General features: G+C 36.6%; 1 protein-coding gene across 1 annotated transcript in view; it reads left to right on the top strand.

The window, feature by feature from the left end:
• The window catches only part of LOC148443262 (pulmonary surfactant-associated protein D-like), a 250,002-nt gene that overhangs the window by 107,493 nt on the left and 116,051 nt on the right, over positions 1–26,458 (top strand). The window contains exon 7 of the mRNA XM_088463112.1: positions 13,561–13,641. Coding sequence (XP_088319238.1) covers positions 13,561–13,641 — 81 coding nt within the window. The remainder of the gene's footprint in view (positions 1–13,560; positions 13,642–26,458) is intronic.

The following is a 26,458-nucleotide window of genomic DNA, read 5'->3' as shown; positions in this document are numbered from 1 at the left end:
TAAGCTCGGCACTCACCATATGGGTAGCATGAATACTGGTTATGGTGCCATCCCAGAGTGTAGAAATCACTCCATGTATAGCAGGAAAAATGGGTGGCACCCCAATGGACTTGGCATCAACAATAATATTGATCCAACATTTCAGGCTCCCCCTTCATTAGGGACAGCAATAGATGTATATATATATATATATATAAAATGTGTGTGTATATATATATATATATATATATATATAGGATATGTGTGTATATATACAGTCAGTTGCATAAATATTGGGACATTGACAGAATTTTCATATTTTGGCCTCTATTCACCACCACAATGTCTTTGAAATGAAACAAACAAGATGTGATTTAACTGCAGACTTTCAGATTTAATTTGAGGGTAATTACATCCAAATCAGGTGAATGGTGTAGGAATTACAACGGTTTCTATATGTGCCACCCACTTTTTAAGGGGCCAAAAGTAATGGGACAAACTAAACAATCCTAAATCTAACTTTCACTTTTTAATACTCTGTTGCAAATCCTTTGCAGGCAATCACAACCTGAAGTCTGGAACGCATAGACATCACCAGACCAGACATCACGCATAGACATCCCTGGTGATGCTCTGCCAGGCCTCTACTGCAAATGTCTTCAGTTCCTGCTTGTTCTTGGGGCATTTTCCCTTCAGTTTTGTCTTCATCAAGTGAAATGCATGCTCAATCGGATTCAGGTCAGGGGATTGACTTGGCCATTGCATAACATTCCACGTTTTAGCCTTAAAAAACTCTTTAGTTGCTTTTGCAGTATGCTTCGGATCATTGTCCATCTGCACTGTGAAGCGCTGTCCAATGAGTTCTGAAGCATTTGACTGAATATGAGCATATAATATTGTCCGAAACACTTCAGAATTCATTCTGCTGCTTATGTCAGCAGTCACATCATCAATAAATACAAGGGAACCAGGTCCATTGGCAGCCATACATGCCCACACCATGACACTACCACCACCATGCTTCACTGATGTGGTGGTATGTTTTGGATCATGAGCAATTCCTTTCCTTCTCCATACTCTTCTCTTCCCATCACTCTGGTACAAGTTGATATTTGTCTCATCTGTCTATAGGATGTTGTTCCAGAACTGTAATGGCTTTTTTAGATGTTGTTTGGCAAACTCTAATCTGGGCTTCCTGTTTTTGTGGCTCACCAATGGTTTACATCTTGTGGTGAACCCTCTATATTCACTCTTGTGAAGTCTTCTCTTGATTGTTGACTTTGACACATATACACCTACCTCCTGGAGAGTGTTCTTGATTTGGCCAACTGTTGTGAAGGGGTTTTTCTTCACCAGGGAAATAATTCTTCTGTCATCCACCACAATTGTTTTCCGTGGTCTTCGGGTCTTTTGGTGTTGCTGAGCTCTCCGGTGCGTTCTTTCTTTTTAAGAATGTTCCAAACAGTTGATTTGGCCACACCTAATGTTTTTACCATCACTCTGATGGGTTTGTTTTGATTTTTCAGCCTATTGATGGCTTTCTTCACTGATAGTGACAGCTCTTTGGATCTCATATTGAGAGTCGACAGTAACTGATTCCAAATGCAAATGTCACACCTAGAATCAACTCCTTTTACCTGCTTAATTGATAATGAAATAATGAGGGAATAGCCCACACCTGTCCATGAAATAGCTTTTGAGTTGATAGTCCCATTACTTTTGGGAGGCACATATAGAAACCGTTGTAATTCCTACACCGTTCACCTGATTTGGATGTAATTACCCTCAAATTAAACCTGAAAGTCTGCAGTTAAAGCACATCTTGTTTGTTTCATTTCAAAGCCATTGTGGTGGTGAATAGAGGCCAAAATATGAAAATTCTGTCAATGTCCTAATATTTATGCACCTGATTGTGTATATATATATATATATATATATATATATATATGTGTTCAAAACATTGTGAGACTTTGGCGCCCTCTAGTGTATGGAATCCAATAAAACACTGTAGTGTGATTGAAAACTTTATCTCTTTAATAGGACAACTCTCATATAGCAGCAATCAAAAAAGGGGGGAGAGACGTGGGCAATATGAAAAAAAGAAATAAAAATGTGTATTAATAAAAAGAATCTTATTCAATTATGAATACCATCACCCACATGTGATGTGATCTACATCCAGCAGCTCACTCTGCTGTATCAAAAAGTGCATATGTGTCACACTTACTGCAAAAAAGTGCTTAGTGCAAAAACAAAAACAAAAAATTCAAATATATAAATAGAATATAGCAGCAAATATATATGAAGTGCACCATGCTTGTCAAAAAAACTGCAGTGAGCTGCTGGAGGGCGCCAAAATCTCACAATTTTTTTAACACTTTTATTTGCAGACTTTTTGAGCAACAGTCTGTCGTTGGAGACCACAGGAGCTGCCACTCATTTGATGAGGAGTGTACTTTCTATTTGTTTTTGAGATTTCTAAGAAATAACCTTTGGAAGAGAGACAGTATACCAAGTATTTATAGTGCTGGACACCATTTTTTGTTGTACATTGTGTTGAGGTTGCTCTACAGGGTGTAATAGCTGGTGACTGGGCATTAATACATTTGCACAGTATGAGTCTCTTTAGAATACATGGATGTGGAAACACAAAAAGGTCTAATAATGTCCAAAGGATTTTTAATGAAAATCAGAGTAGTATACAGGATAGTCCAAATACATCTTTAGATGATACTTTTTGGGAGCTTGAGAAATTACTCACCAAAGAAGTTAAATTATGGTGGGACAATATGAGTTTAGAGCAATACATTAAGGTCAATAGGATTCCCAGGAGATTAAGGATTTTGAAGAAACCCACCTTCCCCACAGTTAATGATCAGTTCCAGAAGGATTGGGATCTGATACTTCATGATTGCTCAATTAAACTAATGCAATTAATTACTAAAGAAAGAAAGAGGGAACTAGATCAATTAGAAAAGGAGATTAAAAATAAGGATAGTATGCTAGAACCATCCAAAATATCGAAGAATTTAAGGCTAAAGAGATTGTTCTATGTAAGAAAATAGATAAAATAGAGGATGAGATCATATGCACCAAGGAGAAATTTTTTTTTCGAGATAAGCTAGATAATACCAATGATAAATTTAAACATTGGAATAATAACACAAGGCACTTTAATGGGAAAGAAAACCTAAAATCAAAAAAATATAGTGAATGGACCACGATCCCTTTTAAGCCCAAAAGACAATTTGATAAATATGAAATGCCAAGAATAAAAACACACAATAGATTCTCTGTTTTTAATTGATTAAATTCTGATAATGATTTTTTTTCCCCGGATGCCCCCTTCGTCCGAAAAAAACCTTACCCTATGCTGACAGAGAACCTGCACAGAACACCTCCTATAAAAAGTGGTTATATAGAAGACGAGGAAGGAGAGGAGGAAGAAAAAGATTACAGCAGGAAAAGAAGGATAAACATGAGGTATCAGTAAAAGAGAAAGACCCCCCAAAAATTGGTATTTTCAATCTATCTTTCACACTCAGATGTTTCTCTCTTGAAAAAGGTTTTATATTTTGCACCTGTGGCCCCACTAAATACATTTCAACTCTTTACTGATTTAAATAAATTTGTCCGTAAATTGACTTTGAAAAGACAATGTATTAAGAAAGATTCAGGTATCCTTAAAAATTACGAGACTAACTCTAGATCTGGGTTAAAACTAGTCTATAAATTTTACCCACAAGAATCTAAAAGTAGCTATATAGATTAATTTTATCAGAATGTGAAGAAAGATTTATGTGGAGATGATATTAAAAAATCTGGGATGAATAACTTGAGTAATTTTGAGAAATGTTCATTGAAAAAACTTAAATCTAATGATAATTTGGTTTTTAAACAGGCAGATAAGGGGGGTGGCCTGGTTATAATGAATCGTATTAATTATGAAAAAGAAGACTTTAGATTACTGGGGATGTTAACTCTTATGAATTACTTTCAAAGGATCCTACTAATGACTTTCTGGATGAATTTAAACCACTAATAGCTAAAAGTTTTAAGGATAAGATTTTAAGTAAAGAGGAATTTGAAATTTTAAACATAAATAACCCAATTATTCCAATATTTTATTTTTTGCCAAAAATTCACAAACAATAAATCCACCGGAGAGGCCGATTATATCGGGAATAGATTCCCACACAGCAAGTACCTCAGAAGTTTTACAGATTTAAAAGGGGTTTTTATTGAAAGAGAATTATTATTGGGCAACGGTGGATGTTCAATCTCTATATACTTCTATTGTTCATGAAAAGGGGATTGCAACATGCAGAGAATTTTTGGATGCTGATACCACACTTAATGAACAACACAGATTTTATTTGTACTTTGATACGATATATTTTAAAACATAATTATTTTAAGTTCTTGGAGGATTTTATTTACAGGTCTGCGGCACAGCAATGGGCACCGTTTTTGCTCCCAGCTTCGCCAATCTCCATATGTGAAGCTGGGGCCAGAGATACATATATGGGGATCATCCTTTTAAGAAAAACCTCATCATTTTTAAACATTACATTGATGATATTCTGTTGATATGGGAGGGTTCTGTGGAAGATTTTACTAGTTTTATGTCTTATATTAGTCAGAATGATTATAATTTATCATTCACTTTTAATATTCAGAAGGAGTCTATTGAATTTTTAGATTTGACCATATCAACAGTTAAAAATGTAATATATACCTCAAATAATTTAAAAACTGTAGACACAAACAGTTATGTGCACTATAAGAGCGGACATGCACAGTCCTGGAAGGATAATATACCCTTCTCACAACTATGTAGGATAAAGTGGAATTGTGACACAAAAGAAGAATTTCAGAAACAAATCTGTGTCTTCAATGAGAGGTTTGAAGAAAGGGGATATCCTAAAGCACTCATTAGAGAAGCAACTATGAGCATCAATGATAGAGAGAGGGATGAATTATTGGTCTATAAGAATAAAAACCATGTAAAAAAGGAGGACCAAGTTCTTTTCATTATGGATTTTAATGATCAGGATAAAAGAATTAGAAAAACCTTTCAAAAACATTGGAGTTTACTAAAGAATGATCCCCTCCTTGTTGATGTCTTACCTGAGAAACCTAAGATAGTGTACAGGAGAGAACGCAATCTGAAAGATATTTTAGCTCTCAGTATGCTACCAGGTCCTACAAATACAAATACAGGCATATGGGGACATAAAGCTAAAGGTTTTTTATATATGTGGTCATTGTAACATTTGTAAATGTGCATGCTCTACACCATGCACGTTATGCATGGTGTCTGATGGTCTGGTAAAGTTTCGAATGAAGGATTTCTGTAATTGTAATACAACAAATGTAGTTTATCTCCTGGAATGTGGTTGCGGACAGCAATATTTAGGGAAGACGAAATGCCCACTTAAGATATGGATTCAGGAGCATATAAGAAGTATTAAAAATAAACAGGATTTTCATGCAGTGCCAAGACATTTTATGACTTATCATAATGCAGACCCCAGTAGTTTTAGATTTGGGGGCATTGAACATGTCCAGTTGGGTAGCAGAGGGGCAGACTTGGAAAACAAGTTATTAAGAAGAGAGATGACTTGGATTTTCCACTTGGATACATTAATTCCAAAAGGTCTCAATGAGAACTATGAAATCGCCCATTTTCTTTAATTTATGTTAATTATGGTTCTTTCTCAGTCTTGTGTATTTTTTAGATATTGTATTTTTATATGATTTGTTTTTATTCATATTATGTATTTGTTGTTTGCTGTAGCTAATCTATATTTATGTTGTAATAGTGTGCCAAGCAAACCTCCTTTTATACCTTTTTATTATCTTTTTATTACATTTACTGAATAAAGATTTTTTTATAATGTTTTTATAAACCCTGTGAAGATAAGGACTTTGAAAAAGTGGCCGCCGTCTTTTGGAATTTAATTTGTCTCCAATAAAATGGCTGCTGAGCATTAATATACATTTACTAGTTTATTTTTGACCATATGCTAATTGTTATTTTGAGGCACAGTTGATACTGTTTTACCTTTTTTCCAGTGACCTATGTGTCTATCCTGCAGTTATGTTTCTGCATTGAGTGCTTTGGGAAACACGGCAGGTGCGCCTGATTCAGGACTACATTTCCCAGTGGCCACCTCGACTGGAGTTGCGGTGTGATGCTCATAATGATGGACACTCTGGACGGAGCATCATCATGTGGAGCAACGGTGATAGGTGACCGGATGTCGCATACAGTATTGTATTCCCCATTGGCCCTTAGAGGCAATGGAGGGGGATCTTATTGGAGGCGGACATGCAGGATGGCGCGTCATCAAGACCGGAAGGTCAGTGATCCAAAACGCCATTTAGAATGTGGGACATAGATCCCTAAGTCCACTTCTAATATGTATTATAGCTGGGTCATTTTGACCTTCTTCCCATGATGCATAGGGTTTGTCCGGAAGATGAATCCGCCATTTTGTCCAATTAGGCTAATTAATGCATATTGTTAGGGGTACATAAGTAAGTTTCTGGTTGGCATCTTAACATCCTCCTGAAGAAGTCCTGCCTTACTTGTGGCTGACGAAACGCGTTGAGGGTTATGCGGTGTCATTGATCCATACTCTGTGAACAGGTAAGCTGATCTTCTTTTACTTTAATGTAGGTTTTAGATTTTTTTTTCCATTAAATGTATTTGTCATAATACTTACTGGAATTATTTATATTTGTCCAAGCCATATATAATATGGTTTGACAGTGACAGTGACAGTGAGTGACAGTGTGGATGGCAGGATGAGATCGTGAGGTCCCCTGGTATGAACACTTGCACTTTATTTTTGGTTTCAAAAGGAATATTGGTCTAGTGAATTTTTGCACATAGCACGGTGCACTTGAATATTATTGTTAGCAGTTTTTTGCACAAGCACGGTGCACTTCATATATATTTGCTGCTATATTATGTTTATATATTTGATTTTTGTTTGTTTTTGCACTAAGCACTTTTTTGCAGTAAGTGTGACACATATGCACTTTTTTATACAGCAGAGTGAGCTGCTGGATGTAGATCACATCACATGTGGGTGATGGTATTCATATTTGAATAAGATAATTTTTATTAATACACATTTATATTTCTTTTTTTCATATTGCCCATGTCTCTCCCCCCTTTTTTGATTGCTGCTATATGAGAGTTGTCCTGTTAAAGAGATAAAGTTTTCAATCACACTACAGTGTTTTATTGGATTCCATACACTAGAGGGCGCCAAAGTCTCACAATTTTTTGAACACTTTTATTTGCGGACTTATTGAGCAACAGTCTGTCATTGGAGACCACAGGAGCTGCCACTCATTTGATGAGGAGTGTACTTTCTATATGTTTTTGGAACAGTATAGCAAGTATTTATAGCGCTGGACACCATTTTTTGTTATATGTGTATATGTATGTGTGTGTGTTTGTATACATATTTATATATACTGTAAATATGTGTATATAGAAGAAATGTCAATGTAGAAATGATAGACCAGGCGGCACTCATCTGGACTTGAAAAAGTACAAATGTGGTTTATTTAAGCCAATGTTTCAAGGCTCATAAGCCTTTTCATCAGGCTACAAACAATGTAATAAGGGTAAAAACATACTTTAAATACATACAAAGTGCAAGAGGTGACGTGATCATTCGTCCATCTCCCGCCGCCACCCGAGTGTTGCAGGGGGCGTGATGTCATCTGAAAGAGCCAAACAGCGTAACTGCTTGTCGGATGAGTGAAAAGGCTGGAAGGAGTAACCATAGTTACAGTGACGCTCCTGGATGGTGGTCATAGAAACCACAAAATAAACAGCCTGCCCTTTGATAATACATGGACGGGGGAGAGAGGGGTCAGACGAACGTGCTAAGTGATACAAGAAAATAAAATATATATAGCAAAATGTTACATAATAGTAAAAAATACATAAAAATACATAAAAATCTGGTGTCAATGGAGAGTAAAAATAAATAAAGAATGATGGATAATAGAGCTGAGAAACATATCACACAAAAAAGTAACATATCTAAATACTGTATACTACACACTATTAAGGGATAAATAATCATTGTTAAAATCCCTGTCACGCAAAAGCATGCCATGAAACTTTTTAATTTAAAACCCTGGGATATATAGTGTCCAAGCGGCGAATCCACTTGGGTTCTGTCTGCAGGAGTTTTTTTACCTAATCTCCACCTCTAATCAAAGGGGGGATGTGGTTGATAATCTTATACCGCAGAGAAGATAGTTGGTGATTAGTAATGAACCACTGGGTGGTCCGATTCCCTTCCGGCCAATGCCCACTTATTAATGAATGACCGGTGGGTGGCCATACGTTCCTTAAACATACGCATTGTTTGTCCATTATAACTGAGTCCGCACGGACATGTGATGAGATAAATGACATATTGTGCATGTAAGAGCATGCTGAATTTTTATCTTCTTTCCCATATGCAGATGAATAAAAGAGGGTCCTATTTCCAAGTACCCACATGTGACACAGGAAATACAACAGTAACACCTGTTCTTATTTGTTGCAACAAAGGACCAATATCCGCTTTCACTAATAAATCTCTTAAATTTCTTCCCCTTTTGTAACTAATAAGATGTTTCTTATGTTGTAGCGAACGAAGATCCTTGTCCGTGGCTCTTATCGGCCAGAGAGCTTTTGCTGCTTTAGATACCACTGGACTAGCTAAGGTATATTCAGTCACAAATGGGAGTTTATCATCCAATTTGGTATTTGTCTAAGATGTTAGCAACGGGAGGCGGCAGGAGATGGTTGAGTGATCACGTCACCTCTTGCACTTCTTATGTATTTAAGGTATGTTTTTACCTTTATCACATTGTTTGTACCCTGATGAAAAGGCTTATGAGCCTTGAAACGTCAGCTTAAATAAACCACATTTGTATTTTTTCAAGTCCGGATGAGTGTCGTCTGGTCTATCCTTTCTACATAGACATTTATTTTATGATATTCAAAATGGCAACAATAAATCTAATATCAGAACTGCAGTTCCTAAAATCAACAATAAAAAGTTATATGACAAATACAATACAGCACTGTACATGACTACACCACCAGTAGAAAATCTAGTGTAGTTCCCTATGGGAAAGAATAAATGAACTGACTGTGATTAATCAGGAATAGATAGTTCAGCATGTAAGGGAACCCATAGAGGAGTACATGTAAAATTGAATGCTTAGTTGCACAAAATAGAAATTCACCAGTGTCTCTCTCCCAATTTGGGGAATGGTGGTGGATCCTCAGTGATGTTAAAGTCACTCACCACTCAATTTAAGGCAGTCATGGGCATGGAGTAAAAACCCATGAGGCAGGTATATTGAGCCATCTATAATGGGCAGAAATGGTTCTCTTACTGCTAATCTATCTTTTTATGTTGATCACTTTTTACAACCACGAGTTTCTTTTCTTAAATCACATCTAAAAGTTACCACCGACTTTTTGAACTCGATTTCCACTATTAAGTGGCTACCACACTATAAATTTTTGACATGTGACATAAGTGCACTATATATGAATATTCCTCATGAGAAAGAGATTGAAGTGGTGGAATCTTTTTGACTTTTGGAGGATAAGATTGAGAGGGCACAATGTGATTTTATTTTGTCTTGTATTCACTTTATATTGATTCACAATAATTTTGTTTTTGATCATATTCACTATTTACAATGCCCTGGCACAGCGATGGGGACCAGGTTCACACCAAGTATCACACCAAGCACCCTCTATATGGGCCACTATGAGGAGCGGCTCATCTGGGTTGGCAGATTCAGTGCGAATCTGATCCTCTTTTCAGGTACTTTATAGATTACTTATTTTTTGTATGGGATGGGGATGAGCAATCTATTATAGATTTTGTGGAATATCTTAATCAGAATGATTATAATTTAACCTTCATGAGCACTTTTCACTCTTCCACTATCACATTTTTGGATATTAGGCTTAATATTGTTGATGGCACCATCCAAACTAGTACTTTAAATAAGGATGTTGACACTAACAACTATATCGACTATACAAACAATCACCGCAGGAGCTGGCTTGACAATATTCCATCGGGCCAGTTCAGGCAGCTACGTCGCAACTGTTCCTCCAAAGATGTATTTACTACACAGGCCTCCATTCTTGTGGAGGTATTTAAAGAAAAAACTATCCTGAACCTCTATTAATGGAATCTCTTAGATTAGATCGTAGTACTCTTTTGAACCTCTCTACTAAATAGAAGTTGGATTTTTCTTTGGATAAATCTAATATCTTCATCTCTAAACATAACAGTTGTTCGCATCTGATACATAAGATCTTTGCCAAAAACTTAAGTATGCTATGTTTAGATCCATTGTTGAAAAATGAACTTGAACCCAAACCAACTATAGTATTCAAGAGAGCTGACAACCTAAAGAATCTGTTAGCTCCAAGTTTCTATAGGAACAAAGGAATGAACTCTAGTATAGGTTCTAAGTCTTCTAGCTGGTTACCGAAAAGTGTGGGCTGTTTCAAAAGTGCTAGCACACGTTGCATTAACTGTGGACACATTAAACACAAAATTAGCTCCTTTATGTCTTCACATTCAGCTATTGTTTTTCCCATTAGGTCATATATTAATTGTAAAAGCACATATGTGATATATATGCTTCAGTGTCCATGCAAGCTCAACTATGTAGGGAGAACTACTAGATTACTTCAAACGAGGTTCTTAGAACATCATAGGAACATTATGTATGGTTTCAGTCAACATGGTGTTTCAAGACATTTTGCACTCCAACATTCTAGGGATCCCAAGTAACTAACGCTGGTGGGCACTGAACATATTTTTCCCACTGAAAGAGGGGGCTACAGGTTTCATACGCTGTATGTTCAAGAGGCCTTCTGGATACACACCCTGTGAACACTGGCTCCTGAAGGGCTTAATGAAACGGTGGATTTAGGTTTCTGGAGCTGGTCTCTGCTCTAGTATCCACTTATGTTCTTCCTGAGTTTTGGTATCTGTTATGCTAATTCCTATACCTCTCCTAACTAGTGGTCTTGTAGGGTGATCCCTTTAATGGAGCTAAACAGGGTTATATGGGTAAAACCTAGGTCCTCCTGTGGGGTTCTTTCTTTCCTCATACTAGTGTTTTTTAGCATGTGTTACTACCTACTGTGTTTGAGGTAACAGCTATCTTTTTTTTCAAATGCAATGGGACCTTTGGATCTCACCACTGGTGTCTTTGTGTGTTATTATACACATATGTTTTATATGTATATTATTAGGATTTTATATATTTATGAGTTATACTTTATATACTTGAGAAAACTTTCTCTATTACATTTTATATAAAAAAAATATTTTTGTATTTTCTATTTTATTGTTGGTATATACCTATCTAATTTATTATTATATTTTCCTACTTATACTTTTCTAAAAAATTACTTTTCTTCTGAGTGCCCTAATTAAGCAAATGTATAACCTAAAGAGATATACTATATATATATATATATATATATATATATATATATATATATAAATACTTGGCAGTTAGCTACCACTACCATGCTATTATACCACACTCATGTCTGGTGCCCTCCAAATTACCTCATTCCATTGGGTGAGGATGTATATAAGGCAAAAGGCGGCTTGAAAAATAATCACAAATGACCCACACGGTACTGTATCAATGTTTCAGAACCTTTAATGGTTCCTTCGTCAGGATAAGAAGAAACAGTACAAAATATCTTACCTTAAATATGCAACACGGTGAGTGAACTGATGCTGGGGAGCTCGTCGCAGATGCGGCTTTCCTCTGACATCAAAAACATGTAACTACACCATCACCATAGGGACAGATAATGCATAGTAGTATGGAAACCTAAGGCGTACAAATCAAAGTATTTAGCACTTGTACTGTTGGAGGAACATTATGTATATGACAACTCTATATCAACCATTATTCTCAGCAAATGAAAGTAACAGTATAATAAATCCATATGGACATTAGTAGAGGGCATACAAACAAAGTCTAAAGCAACAAACATATGTAATATTATACATACTGTAGCCTAACATATCAAAAAATAGGAGCCCTTTGAAAAGACCTCCCGCTAGGATCTATATACCATTACAGGAAACATTGTAATCCTAGTTGCTCATTTAGGCCCTTGGGAGACAAAGTATCCAAATGGAAAATCCATTTGGAATCTAATTTGCACAGTAAATATACTGTATAGCAGTTCGCAAAGGATGGTGCTACGGCCGAACCCATTGCGCATCTGGCTAATTGAAGATAGTAATTCCCATCGAAATAGAAATTGTTCCTGATTAGACTTTAGTTTAATAAAGTAATGACAAAATCAATGTCCGGTCCCTGATATATAGGATTGTTCATCAATAGTTGGTTTACTGCTCTCAAACCACATTGATGTGGTATGCTGGTATAAAAGCTTATACGTCTGCTGTGCAAAAAATTAAACCACAAACAAAAAAATGGCAGCTGCTCAATCAATCTGGTATTTCTTTTTTCAGGTACATGAAAGGGAGGGATCATATCAAGTAGAAAAGAGAGGGTTTTTTTTAAGCCCTATTGTTCCTCAGCACACTGACTTACTAGTGATGTCACTGGGGCTGGCCCCAGACGGTAGGCGTTCCCATGGGAATGCCTCCGTCTGGGCAGCCATGGACCCGGCACGCCCACCAAAGGGGGCATGCTGTCAATCACCATCAACAGCACGCCCCCCTTTGGTGCGAGACCCATAATGATGGCTTGGCCATCGTTATTCAGGTCGTGCACATGCGCACTTTGGCAACATCGACCCGCTTGCGAGCACTCAGCGCTCGCGAGCGGGTCTGAATAAGGCCCAGAGTTAGTAGAAAATATGGATGGAAGGTGCAATTTTAGACTTTGGCAAAACCATATGCATTTAAAATGGGCAGATTTAGTTGTATGTTTAATTGTTTGTGGCAATAGCATAGATGTCATATTGTAACTTATTGCAGCAATGGAACATCTTCTACCACAATTTAATAAAGTTTGTCTAGGCAAATGAGTTATGCCCAGCTCCTTGACGATACTGGCTGACAGTGGTAAGCAGTGACTTATCATTTCATCAACCAGTCCTTGTCCCCTCTGCAAAATGCATTGACCATCTTTGATGGGTCACACATTCACACTGTAGGATGGCATGGCAAAGTTATCAATGGAGGCAACTGCAATAGCTATGCTGGGCTGTAGGATTTATATATGAACTCTTTTCTCAATATGATAGAGCTTTTAGCATATTAAAATAAAGCTGGCTACTGGAAGTAATTTTCCTGCATAATATAATTGCATAAGCAACACAATATGATTTCTACAAGAGCAAACTTGAATTCTTTAGATGGATTTAGCTCTAAATGAGGCCCTCAATGTATGATTTTGATCTATGTTTATCTTGTTACAATTCTACAGTTATTGTCCTTGAACAAATTAAAATTCCAGTTTAAACAATACTTGTACTACTTGCTATTAGACATGACTTACTGCTGCAATCTTACACAGGTCTACAAGGCTCTCGAGGGAATCTGGGACCACCAGGAAAACTTGGTCCTCCAGGAGTAAAGGGTGATAAGGGCTCTATTGGTCAAAAAGACGAGCAGGGAATCAGCGCTACTTCAGGTAAGGTAGAAGAGGAAAAATAAATGAATTATTTAGAAAAATAATTAGAAATAGGACAACAATGCTATACAAATGATAATATAGTAATGTTAGCTTCTAGTAGGCTTGTATCTTATTGGTGAGATATGTGTTTTAGAATTACATAATGCTCCGTAATGTTTTGGTCTGTTAGCCTTCCACTTGAAAAATTAAGAAATATATGCAATAATGCAGAAAGGTTATGAAAATGTGTTAAACAATCTAGTGAATGGACACACCTATATAAATAGAGATTAATCTGTTTTATAACAAATTTATTGTGTCTTTCTATTCACGGCTAAATTGGTGGAAGAGTCACTTGTGTAAAATGTATTTATTGTCATGATCATCTTACATAATATATACTGTAATTAGATTTAAAACTTTCAATCATAAAGTATTCCAGCATAAATTACAACATCTGTGTCTTTCAATCTCTCCAGTAAAGTGAAAAAGTTTTTATTTTTGTGACTCTCCTGATGTGGTATAATAATAATAATAATAATAATAATAATAATAATAATAATAATAATAATTTAGACTTTTTTTGACAGAGGTTGACATTGTCAAGGAACAATTAAAAGTATCCGAAAGGAATCTGCAGACACTTCAAGCAATCCTCAATAAGTATAATGAAAGTAAGACATGCTTTCTCTCTCTCTCTCTCTCTCTCTCTCTCTCTCTCTCTCTCTCTCTCTCTCACTCTATGTAATACATCTTTGCAGTACTAATTTTGTAAAGTAATGAGATGCAATCCTACAGTCCTGAGTTTTACCTTTCCAAGTTGTAACTTGCAATTTCCTGACTATCTCAAATTTAAAAGTAAGACAAAATGTGACTTTCCATTGACATTAGTATCACTCAAGTTTTAGACTCTGCACTGTGTATATGCACTATATCCTCATGACTGCCATCAGTTTGTGTTGATGAGTGGGTAGGAGAGATTCCCAAGCCTGGTGTGCTCTGCTGGGGAAAAGTACATTTAAAAAAATGTAAATTAAAAATACCAACTATAACTTTTTAATGAATAGTTAATTTAAAGGGAATCATAACACTATAGACTTGAACATTGTAGATCAGAAATCTATGTCTCTTTGTGCCAGGCAAGGTTCACAAAAAAGTATTTTGTTTCCGCAGATTGCAAAAAACTGGGAGTAGCAATTTTAATTGGTAGTAAAGTTCCATTTGTACTCTAACGTTCCATAGCTGACCCCAGTGGTCATTATCTCATTCTCATTGGCATGCTTCATTTTGAAACAATTTCTCTAATTAATATTTATGCCATGAACATTGATCATTGTGCATTTTTTGCTGGCCTCTTTAGACATATTGAACGAGTTGCTCAAGGTCATCTCATTATCGGAGGTGATTTTAATACAGTCCTTGATCTTACCTTAGACAAATCCTCACCTCCACACCTTAAGGTAGCTCAAGAGACTCCTCATGCAACTCACTCTCCCGGCAATGGAATTAATAGGTTGGCCTTAATAGATTCTTGGAGACTTAAAAATTAAACAGCAAGGGACAACACATATTACTTTTGCCCATATCAAACTTACTCTAGAATAGATGTGGTTCTAATCTCAAATTATCTTGCCCAAATGACTACCCAAGTAGGCATTACACAATTCTCATGGTCAGATCATGCTGGCACATATATACATATTGATTTGCTCAAACTTCCTAAAAAATCTTTAAAATGGCAGTTAGATGACATCTTATTGCTAAACCCTACTATCTTTTTTTAAAATAAAATCCACCATTGAAGAATATTTTGAGCTTAACTCCTCAGAAAAAATATCTCATGGTGTGATCTGGGAGGCTCATAAGTAAGGCGGCTTTTATAAAGAAACAAGCAAAACAATAAATCTCTTCTTTGGAAGAAGAGATCGCTAAAGTTTTATCAAAACATAAAACTGTGCCCTCTTCTGACTTGCTCTCCAGGACTGAATCTCTCAAAGGTCACCTCAATACCATTCTTTTGCACAGATCCGCGTCTAGACCTAAAAAATTGCAACAAAAATATTGATAGAGCAGACAAATCAGGATAGATAAATAAATTCAAACTTTGCCAATCAGGCAACACCATTTATGACCCAGAATATATAGTGAAGGAGTTTTTTGATTATTACAAAAGTTTCTTTAACCTACATCAAAATGCGTTCCTCATGACTCATCCAGATGTCTCTTTTGAGTCATACCTATCCACTAACCTCCTTCCCTCCATTAATGAATAACAGTCAATAGAGCTGAATGTGGACATCACTTAGGAAAAGATTTTGATAGCTATAAAAGGCCTTAAAACCACATCAGCCCCAGGTCCTGTTGTATTATTAAAAATTTGCTAATTCTTCAACTCCTTTTCTTAAAATATTTTTAATAAACTTCTTGTTCCGGCCTCCTTTGATGGGGCGACCTCTTTGGCTAAAATCGTGGTTATTCCTAAACCTGGGTGAGATCTGGAATTATGTACTAACTATAGACATATTTCTTTATTATAGAACAAAAACACAGGTGATAGAATCCTTAAGCGCTCTCTATATACTTATAACCATGTGTCCATATATTCATAAAGATGTTTTCTTATGGCTGTCTTGTCACTTTCTTTAAATATCTTTTGTCCGCCAGTGTTCAAACAAAAAATAAGGAAAACATCCATATGTGTAGAATTGCAACAAACAAAAAGATACAAATTCAATATAAAGTTGAATTCAAATGGTGTAGAGAATCCTGTATTCCCAATATATAGTGGATAAACATACCATACTCATTTAAAGTATGAATGGTAGCAAATGCATAAAGGTATCTTTCATTCAATATCCTCCAATCCTATCCAAAAGTGTCAAACCCAGTGTTAATTTAGAGCAGGTTATAGTTCATAAAGGTATCTTTACACTTCCAAATAGATATAGGTATAAGCGTACGCAACTCACACGTATAAGTAGCAGATTACTCCTACTGTATAAAGGTTTATTTTCCAGTCATCTTGGTATGTTCACAGTAAATATTTATTCACAAAAATAACAATATTAAATCCAAAAATTCAAACCACAGAGTAAAAACAAGGAAACCTCCAAAATTTTAGATACAGATCATACGTGGGAGCTTAATCCATAAAAAACAGTCCAGAACAGCTTTCAGGATTCAGTCCAGTACCTTTCTAAAAGTGGGGCATCACTGGTCAATTTTATTTTAATGATGCAAGGTCCTTAAAAGCCACCAAAGCATTTCAATTAAAATCTTTTTCAAGTTGTAACAAGGAATGCATCTTTTCTTCTATATATACCCAGGGAAGTGTAAAACAATCAAGCAATGTGGGTGGGACCGGGAAATGATGTCACTCCAAAACTTATTTTTAATATCCATTTTCACCTAACTATACAAATGTCCTTTTATAGGAAACTTTAATCATCTTAGTATGGGGTAACACTTACAGTCTAAATCACCCACTCCAAGAACGATGCTCGAGCTACATCGCTCCGTAGCGTCTGAGCCTACCGGAAGTGGTCATCCCCAGAAATTACGGCATGCATTCCACTAATGTGGAACACAAACATTAATGTTAACAATGGAAGTGGTCATTCCCAGAAGTTCTAGCATGTGTTCCTCTGTAGTGGAATGCAAACATTGAGGTAAATAATGAATCAATCCCACCCGCTCATCCTTTTAGGTTAACATATTGGGAATTTGATGTCTTTAAAATGAAAATTTAAATATTATCTTTATAAAACATATATTATCTTTATAAAACATCTTCCTTTGTTGATACTCCTCCTAATGGAAGACATAAATAAAATATCAATATTTCATAAATAAATAGCTAATAAGATATTTTCAATAAATATTTAAAATATAAATTTAAAGGAACCATTTTATTTCAAATTCAGCATTAAGGCCACCTCGTATAATCTTATCCGATTTAAATATCTACCGCATCTCTGTTTTAGCTAAATTTGCCTCATGATCTCTATCTTTCCAATTTGGCTTTACATTCTGTATACCAATAAATCTTACAAGGTCTTTACTTGAACATTTATGGGACCATTTTAAGGTCCGTAGATGTTCAAAGAGTCTTGTCTTAATGTCCGACCTATATATACAAGGCCACATCTAAATTCCTGTAGATAAACAAAATTAGCTGTATGACAGGTAATAAACTGTTTTATTTTATATTATTTCCCCTTAACCATAAAACGTACACATTTGGTCTGAGATGAAGGGATGGTTTTACATGCCATACAGTCTCCACACCTGTGGAACCCTTTTGTATGTATAGGGTTAAGTGTTTCACAGGGAAGCGCACTTTTTACCAGAGTGTTTTTTAAATTAGGTGCATTTCGGTAGATAAATATTGGTTTAGGTGGAATTGGTTGGGTCTTTTAAAAAAAAAAACCAATAATTTTTTATAATTTTTTCTAGATTTTTGTATTGAGAATTAAAACCTGACATAAAAGCCCATTCCATATTCTTCTGTCTATCTTTCTTTTTTCTGTTCTTCTTTAACAGGGCTTCTCTATCTATAGATAATACTTTTTCTCCCACTGCTTTTATATCTTCTGGTTTGGTGTGACACGTTTGGTGTGGATTGGAGGATATTGATTGAAATATACCTTTATGCATTTTCTACCATACATACTTTAAGTGAGTATGGTACGTTTCTCCACTATATAGTGGGAATATGGGATTCTCAACACCATTTGAATTCAACATTATATTGAATTTGTATCTTTTTGTTTGTTGCAATTCTACATATATGGATATTTTCCTTTTTTGTATGAACACTGGCAGACAAGAGATTTTGAAATAAAGTGACAAGACAGCCATAAGGAAACATCTTTAGGAATATATACAGTACTATATAAAGTACTTATAACACATTGTTATAAGTAATGTATATAGAGAGTGCTTAAGGATTCTATCACCTGTGTTGTTGTTCTATATTATTTGTATCTTGTGTTGGGCAAGATAGGATAGATCCCTGAGCTTTAAAAATTCTTTGCACCTTGATTATTCTACCCTACTTTGCAATTATATTTCTTTATTACATTTTGACATTAAAATTTAAGAAAAAAATCTTGCAAATAGATTGAGCCCTTTCTTGCCCTATCTGGTTCACCTGGATCAATTGGGGTTTATATCTGGTCGCCAGGCATCTGATAACACCCGATGGTCTGTTGATCTGATCCACTCCATACATGGTAAAAAGCTTCCAGCTATGCTTTTAGGATTAGATGCTGCAAAAGCACTTGTCTGAATATCTTGGCTGTTTATGTTTGGAGTCCTCAAATCAATGGGCTCTGGTTAAAGATTCTATAATGGTTTTGTTGCACTTTACACTGATCCTAAAGCTTCTGTATTAGCCATCAGGGTCGTCTCACCCACCTTTAACATCTACAATGGCACAAGACAAGGATGCCCTATGTCACCTCTAATTTTTGTGCTAGTTATTGAGCCTCTTGCAGCTAGTATCTGGACAAATCTTAGTGTCAAAGGTGTTAAGGTAAACAACATAGAACATAAAATTGCGTTATACGCAGGCGTTCTCTTGACTATATCTAATCCGATTTCTTCACTCCCTCACCTATTAAAAGAGATCAAAGAATGTGGCTGCCAATCGGGTTATAAGACCAATACACAAAAAAAAGATGTACTGGATTTTTATATTCCAGGAGACCTCAAAACTAAATTGGAGCATAGTTACCTCTTTCAATGTCATTGACTACAAATTAAATATTTAGGAGTTAATCTTATTAAAAAAATATCATCAATTATTCCAGGCTAACTACACCAAACTTTTAGCGCAATTTAAGATGGATATTGACAATTGGCTGCTATATTTTTTGGATTGGTCGGATCAATGCCGTCAAGATCAACCTGTAGCCTGTTGATGTACTTATTTCAAACCTTGCTGCTGCGGGTCCCTCCATATGTTTACAAATATCTACATCATATCAATTTCCAATTTATATTGTCCAAAAAGCAGCCTAGGGTATGACATAACATCTTACAAAAACATATACAGTATCTACTGTACTATGTTGCAACTAGGCTCACCCAGTGTATCTTGTGGAGTCAACTGAAAACTGAGAGAATATGGGTTATGATAGAAGCTAACATACTATGAGTCGCCACGCCTTCTACTCTACTATGGCATCCTTGGTTGTCTAGACCTAAAGCTGTGTCAGCTCACCTAGTCATATCACTCTCTTTAGAAACATGGGCTCTTGCTAATCAATGATTTAGCATTTCTCCACATCCAAGCCCCATAGTTTCCTTGTTTGATAACTTGACTTTTGTCCAGCCTTCCATCCTGCTTCTTTTAGGCACTGGCAAGCTGAGGGAATCAGAGTTTTGGACAATATTACCCACAACCCAATATTCCCCACATTTGCACACATACAAAACAAATTCAGTGGTCCACACAAACACTTTTATCAATACCTACAGCTAAGACATTTTTACTCCACAGTGAAACATCGACTCACAAGTAGACCACTAACTGTAAGTGAATTATTAACCATTTGTGGTACTAGTTCTAAGGGTCTTATTTCAGTGTTATATTTAGAGCTTTCACACTCTGGCCCTAACTCAAAAGACCCACATGAATTGACTTGGGAAGCGGATATAGGTGAAACCCTAGATACTGAGGATTGGGTTGATATTTCTGCTAATGAGTCTTCTAGCTCCATTTGTGTACATATAAAATAAAACACATATAAACTCTTTTACAGATGGTATTATGTCCCATCAAGGTTGCACAAAATGTTCCCAGATGCTTCTAATTTGTGTTGGAGGTGTGGCATTGATATTGGAATTTTTTTGCACACTTGGTGGACTTGTCCAAAACTTGTTTCTTTTTGGAATGAAAATAGATATCTCCTTCACACTGTAGTTGGTTTAAGCATTCCTTTCAATTCTAAATATTTTCTATTGCCACTATGTATCCCAGATGCCACTCGTCACCAATATAAACTTATTCAGCATGTAATTTTAGCAGCTACATGTAGCATTGCTGCAGCTTGGAAAAAACTGAGGTCCCTACAATAAGAGAGATCATTGCTAAAGTGTGGTACATATATTTTACGGAATACATAATGAGTATTTTATGCACTTCTTCTAAAACTTTTATTAAAACATGGGATCCCTGGACTGCAAAATTTCAAATTCCCCCCAGCGTTTCTATGATTTCTGGTCATAAATATTCTACATGTTAGTTCTATTTTGTCTTTCCCTACCCATACATCTGGAGTTTCAGACGTAGGTAGAGTAATGCAGGAGTCCAGTTGGTTACTCTCTTCCTCTTCTCTCTGTTTCTAGTGTTATGAAAACCTAGATGAAAACAGTTTATGCAACAAATATTTTTCACATGAGATGTCAATTTCACTCTCTGTTATTGTATCTCATATGTTCTGGTTTATTTTTCCTTTGCTGTAATAGACCTCTGAATAGGCTCCTATACATATTGTCTTTCATCTATATAATAAAATATTATTTAAAAAAAAGAAGTATAATGTCTGCTATTGTAAAAAACAAAGTGGTACCATAAAAATACAATACATTAGTAAATATAAGCATACGATATTGTGTTATTTTATGTCTTAATAAGCTTTTCTAGCAACCTATAATTTTACATTTAACAACTAATATAGTATAGTTATAGTTTTCATCTGTTTATTGACCATTCAAAGACAGGGTAAATTAAGATTATGGCACTGAAGCTATAGCAAAAATGTGGCCACCCAAAGCTTCTAATTTTATAGCTAGTATCCATGACATAGTGGTAGGGAAGGACAGCAAAGAGCTAGGTATAGGGAGGGTGGGGTTGAGAGGGTTGGAGACTGAGGTTACCAGGTCTTCTCATTTTTTTTGGTAGAGATCTGCACAGGATGGATGAGGCTGTAACTATTATCTCCCATCCTGCTCTCCATCTGCCCCTCATTATAATCCACTACTGTGCTGAATATGATCTCCTTACGCAAGAAAGGTTGGGCTCTGCCCACTCCATATCATGTTTTTCATATTGCCATCATACTAGCTATAGGAGTTGTGGCTGCTCTTTGCATTTGTTTAATTTACATGTAAAATGCTATTATTTACATAATATGAAACTGCAATCAATATAAATTACTGTCACTCTGTGTCCCTGGAGTCAAATCTCAATGCACTATGAAGCAAAGCTGAGTTCTGTAAGAGTGGATTCAACTGGTGATTAACTTAAAAAAGTGCCCTCATACACTGTTCCTCACGTAGTACCAAATAGCCCCTCTCGGCAAGAAATTAAAAAAAATACACCTGCCTTGTATACTAAAACCAAAACCAAAGCTAAAACACAACAGAACCAAAACATTGGGAGCTTTTCACATCTCTAATGTTCTAATATCAACTATTAAATATTCAGGCTCAACTAAAAAAATACCAGTATCGCCATATCCTCTGTTTCTACTTATCAACTACATAAATCATTAATCCTTTTTTTCACTTCTTTCAGTTCTGCTCTTTCATGGAGGTAAGCTGTCTGGTGATAAAGTGTTTGTAACCAACGGCCTAGAAGAAAGTTTTGAAAATGCTCAAAAGACCTGTAAAGAATCTGGTGGTAATTTGGCAACACCAAAAACTGCAGCAGAAAACAGCGCAGCACAGGAGATACTCCACACCCACACCAAGAGAGAGCTAACCAAAGCTTTCCTGGGTATTTCAGACCTGCAAGTAGAAGGTATATTCAAATACTTGTCAGGAGAAAAGATCACTTTTACCAACTGGAACCTGGGAGAGCCAAATAACAGCAAGGACAATGAAGACTGTGTGGAGATACAGGACAATGGGAAATGGAATGACATTCCATGCAATCTACTGCGACTAGTTATTTGTGAATTCCAATAGAACTATTTCAAGACAAACCAAGAACCCATTTAACCCAACCCATGAAATACTGTAACTTATGTTTTTGATTTTTCTCTATATCTTCAGCTATACAGAAAATGTATCAAATAAAAGAAAATCAAAGCAGATAGTTAATTTTATATTAGACTGTGCAATATGAGATGCTACACTACTGATGCCAGGCATGCCACTAGAGCTCAACATGAAATAGGGTTCAAACCTTTCTATGTGCTTGTAACAAAGTACTTAGTACAATCAATGTTTCCTATAAATTTCTTCATACATACTGTATGTAATACTAATAATGGTTTAGATCCTAATTCAATTGTGTAGTTTCATATGTGGCAGTCAGACCAATGTGAACAGGAAGCAGCATCACACATAAGACTTATAAAAGTGAAAGGTCTGTTAACAGAGTATGCTGGAACCCTGACGCTTGTAAACTTTATGTCAGAACCTCATACTTTACCTAAGCTGTACTAGTTGGTCCCTGTTTATACATTAGCAATGGTGGGGTTAAGATTTTTCATATTTAGTTTACAAATTTGCTTCTTTAAATTTAATCTGCTCATAACAAGGGCCCAGTGTTATTACTGTGCTAAACTAAAGTACAGGTTGAGTCTCCCATAGCCAAATATTCAGAAATATGGAATAATTTTAGCATGACTGAGATAATGAAACCTTTGCTCTCTGATGGCTCGATGTACACAAACTTTGTTTAAAGAACAAAATTATTAAATACATAGTATAAAATAACCTTCAGGCTGTGTGTATAAGGTGTATATAAAATATAAAAGCATTCCATTTTTAGATTTGGGTCCCATTCCAAAGATGTTTCATTATGTTTTGCAAATATTCCAAAATACTTAATATTCCGATATCCAAAATACCCCCGGTCCCAAGCATTTTGGATATGGGAGACTCTACGTATAATTAGTTACTGCTTATTGTGTACCAACACTGTCAAATTACAGAGAAAACCGTACAACTGGGGAATTTTATCATACATAAGTCTATAATGTTGAAAATATAGTGCAAATTCACAATCGTGTTATTTCACAAAGAAAAAACAAAAAAGCTGCTTACAAATGTTACATAATGTAAAGGATATATCTATCATTTAAAGAGATCCAACTACTATATCATCCATACTGTACATTATAAATTGTTAGGGAGCTAAGGACAACCAGTGTTTTTAGTGAATGATATAAAAAAACAAAACATTAGATCCCACTACTAGTGACATATAAATTAAAATTATTAGAACATAATATACAAGGGAAAGACAGAAAAAGGGGGAGGGATGAAACAAGAGGAAAGAAAGGATGGGAGGGAGAATATGATCCAATAAGAATATAGCAAATAAAGTAGCCAATGTGTTACTGTAATTGCCAATACACATACCAATTGGTAGATTCAAACAACTTTAGAATTTGTTTCTGAGAGGATGATTCTAGAGTATCAACATAGACCCTCCATTTTCTATAGAAATGCAAAACTCCTGATTCATTATCAGGCAAAGTAGACTGCTTTTCCAAATAAAGTGAATGTAGGAGGGCTGTAGTGAGATGTTCCAGTCGGGGAGGAGAATGTTCTATCCACTTATTAAGTATGGCCTTTTTTGCTAAAGTTACTATTACAGTGATCAGGAGTATAAGATGTTTATAAGTAGTATCTATGTCCCATGATGAGAAATTGCCATATAGTTGTTAGGATTTGTGGTTAGCAAATCGTCTTGGTGGCAATTCCCAGTCATAGTTGTTACTGGGATACTGCATCATGTCCTATCCTTGTTCTGGCTTTTTGCAGCAAGCTGGAAATCCTGTCTTGTCTGTGTCAATTCATAGCCTGTCATTCATGTCTGTCTGTGTTTGTGTTGTTTCATGTGTTAACTAATTAACTAGCTCTCTCCTTGCAGAGCAGGTACACACATGCCTTTTAATTAGGAATCACTCTCCAGGAATGGTCTCTAATTGGATCCTGCATCTCATAAGTATACACCCAGCCCTGATCTCATTGCCAATTATTTTGTCATTACCAGTGTACTGTATGTTTGCTGTGTTCAGTTCCTAAGTGCTTGCCGGTCTACTGAGCACTTTGGTTATACTTTGGTTATAGTATCTGGACCCTGTCTCCATTCAGCCCTGCAGTATTATACCACAGTCCTGTCTGTCTGCATTCATCTAGTTACCTGCAGGGTTTCCACCTCACTGCCTCCATTATGTGTTACTGCAGCATCTGAATCCACCTATCTGCTGTTTAGGACCCTGCCTAGACCATCTCAGCTGCTTGTGTCAACCGGACGACACAGGCCGCATTATAGAGTGTCTGTGCGTTCTCTCGGCCTGGCTGCAGAGTCAGGTTGTTCCTGTTCTCCTGTCCATTGAACTCCCACACAGCTTCCTAGCTGCATCTAGCAGCCCCCACGCTGCCATCTGCTCAGCAATCTCCATACGGCTTCCTAGCCACTCCAAGTAGCTTCCGTGCTACCAACTATCTCCACACAGCTTCCTAGCCACATCCAGCAGCTTCTGTGCTGCCAACATTCCTCATTTGGCTTCTTAGCAGCTCCAAGCAGCTCCCTTGCCACAACATCGGCACACTTGCCGCACCATTGGCTCTCAAAGCCATTATCAAACCATAGATTGTTTATCTACGGCAATTGCCCCAACATCGGCACCATCGCTGCAACATCGGCACACTTGCTGCACCATCGGCTCTCAAAGCCATTATCAAACTCTAGACTGTTTATCTACGGCAATTGCTCCAACATCGGCACCATTGTTGCAACATCGGCACCCTTGCCGCACCATCGGCTCTCAAAGCCATTATCAAACCATAGACTGTCTATCTACGGCAATTGCCCCAGCAGCGGCACCAGCCCACAGGCTGCTTCCTATCTAGAGTCCCGGCTGTCTAAACTGCACCACGGCCTCTAGGCCATATCTAGTATCCTGTGATTATTTTGTCGTGTCCCGTCCTTGTCTGTTTTTCTGTCAGTATTGTCATAGTCTACTCTTGTCTTGTCCAGCCCAGCCCAGTCCAGGCTTGTCTGTTATCTTGCTACATATCAGTCCAGGTCACTCCTGCCCTGCAACAATTAGTATTGTCATGCCACTCTACTCAGTTGCTCCTCAGTCCCTGACATACCTACGACCATATTGTTCTGTGTAGTGCTATCCTCCCACAGCCACACTCCAGCTAGCCCTAGTTGTGAAAGGACTGCCACTCCTCCATCATACCTAGCACTGGTCAGCAGTCCTGTGATCTCTCCTGTGCGAGAGAATCGTAACAATAATAAGGTAACGGAATCTGGCCTAAAATGTAATCTAAATATCCTGTTCAGAAAAGCAACCACCTTATTCCAGAATTTTGGTATTTTCGGGCATTTCCAAAAATTATGAAAGAATAAAGCATTGGGGGCAAGACCTTTGGGGCAGCGACCTGACTCCTCTATGACCATATGTTTACATTGACCTTGTGAGATGTGCATGTGAGATGTGCATGTGAGATGTGAGATGCCCTATGAAGGGTGCAAATATGCACTTCCTGTAATTGGGCATAATGTAAGTATCAAAGAGTAACTTCAACCCCATTTAAAATATCAGAAGGTTGACCAAGAGTAGGACAATCAAAAGACCATTTAGATATTGTTGCCATCGAAAGTTTTTCAAGAAATGTTCCAACATAAAAACCTAATCTTATAAGGGAGGGATGAACCAAAAGTTAATAAGGATAACAAGGTGTCAGAATATTGTTTTGATATATAAGCCATTGGGATTGATTGTAGATAGGGTCTGATTCAGACACGCTCGCTAAGATGCATACTCTCGCTGCTGCCGATGGTATGCAGTGTGTATGCATTGTGCACAACGTATGCATC

The sequence above is a fragment of the Taudactylus pleione genome, unplaced genomic scaffold (assembly GCF_031769625.1).
Source record: "Taudactylus pleione unplaced genomic scaffold, aTauple2 ptg001314l, whole genome shotgun sequence".
NCBI lineage: Eukaryota > Metazoa > Chordata > Amphibia > Anura > Myobatrachidae > Taudactylus > Taudactylus pleione.
Note: the sequence above shows the minus strand (reverse complement) of the source record. Positions and strands in the feature narration are given on the sequence as shown.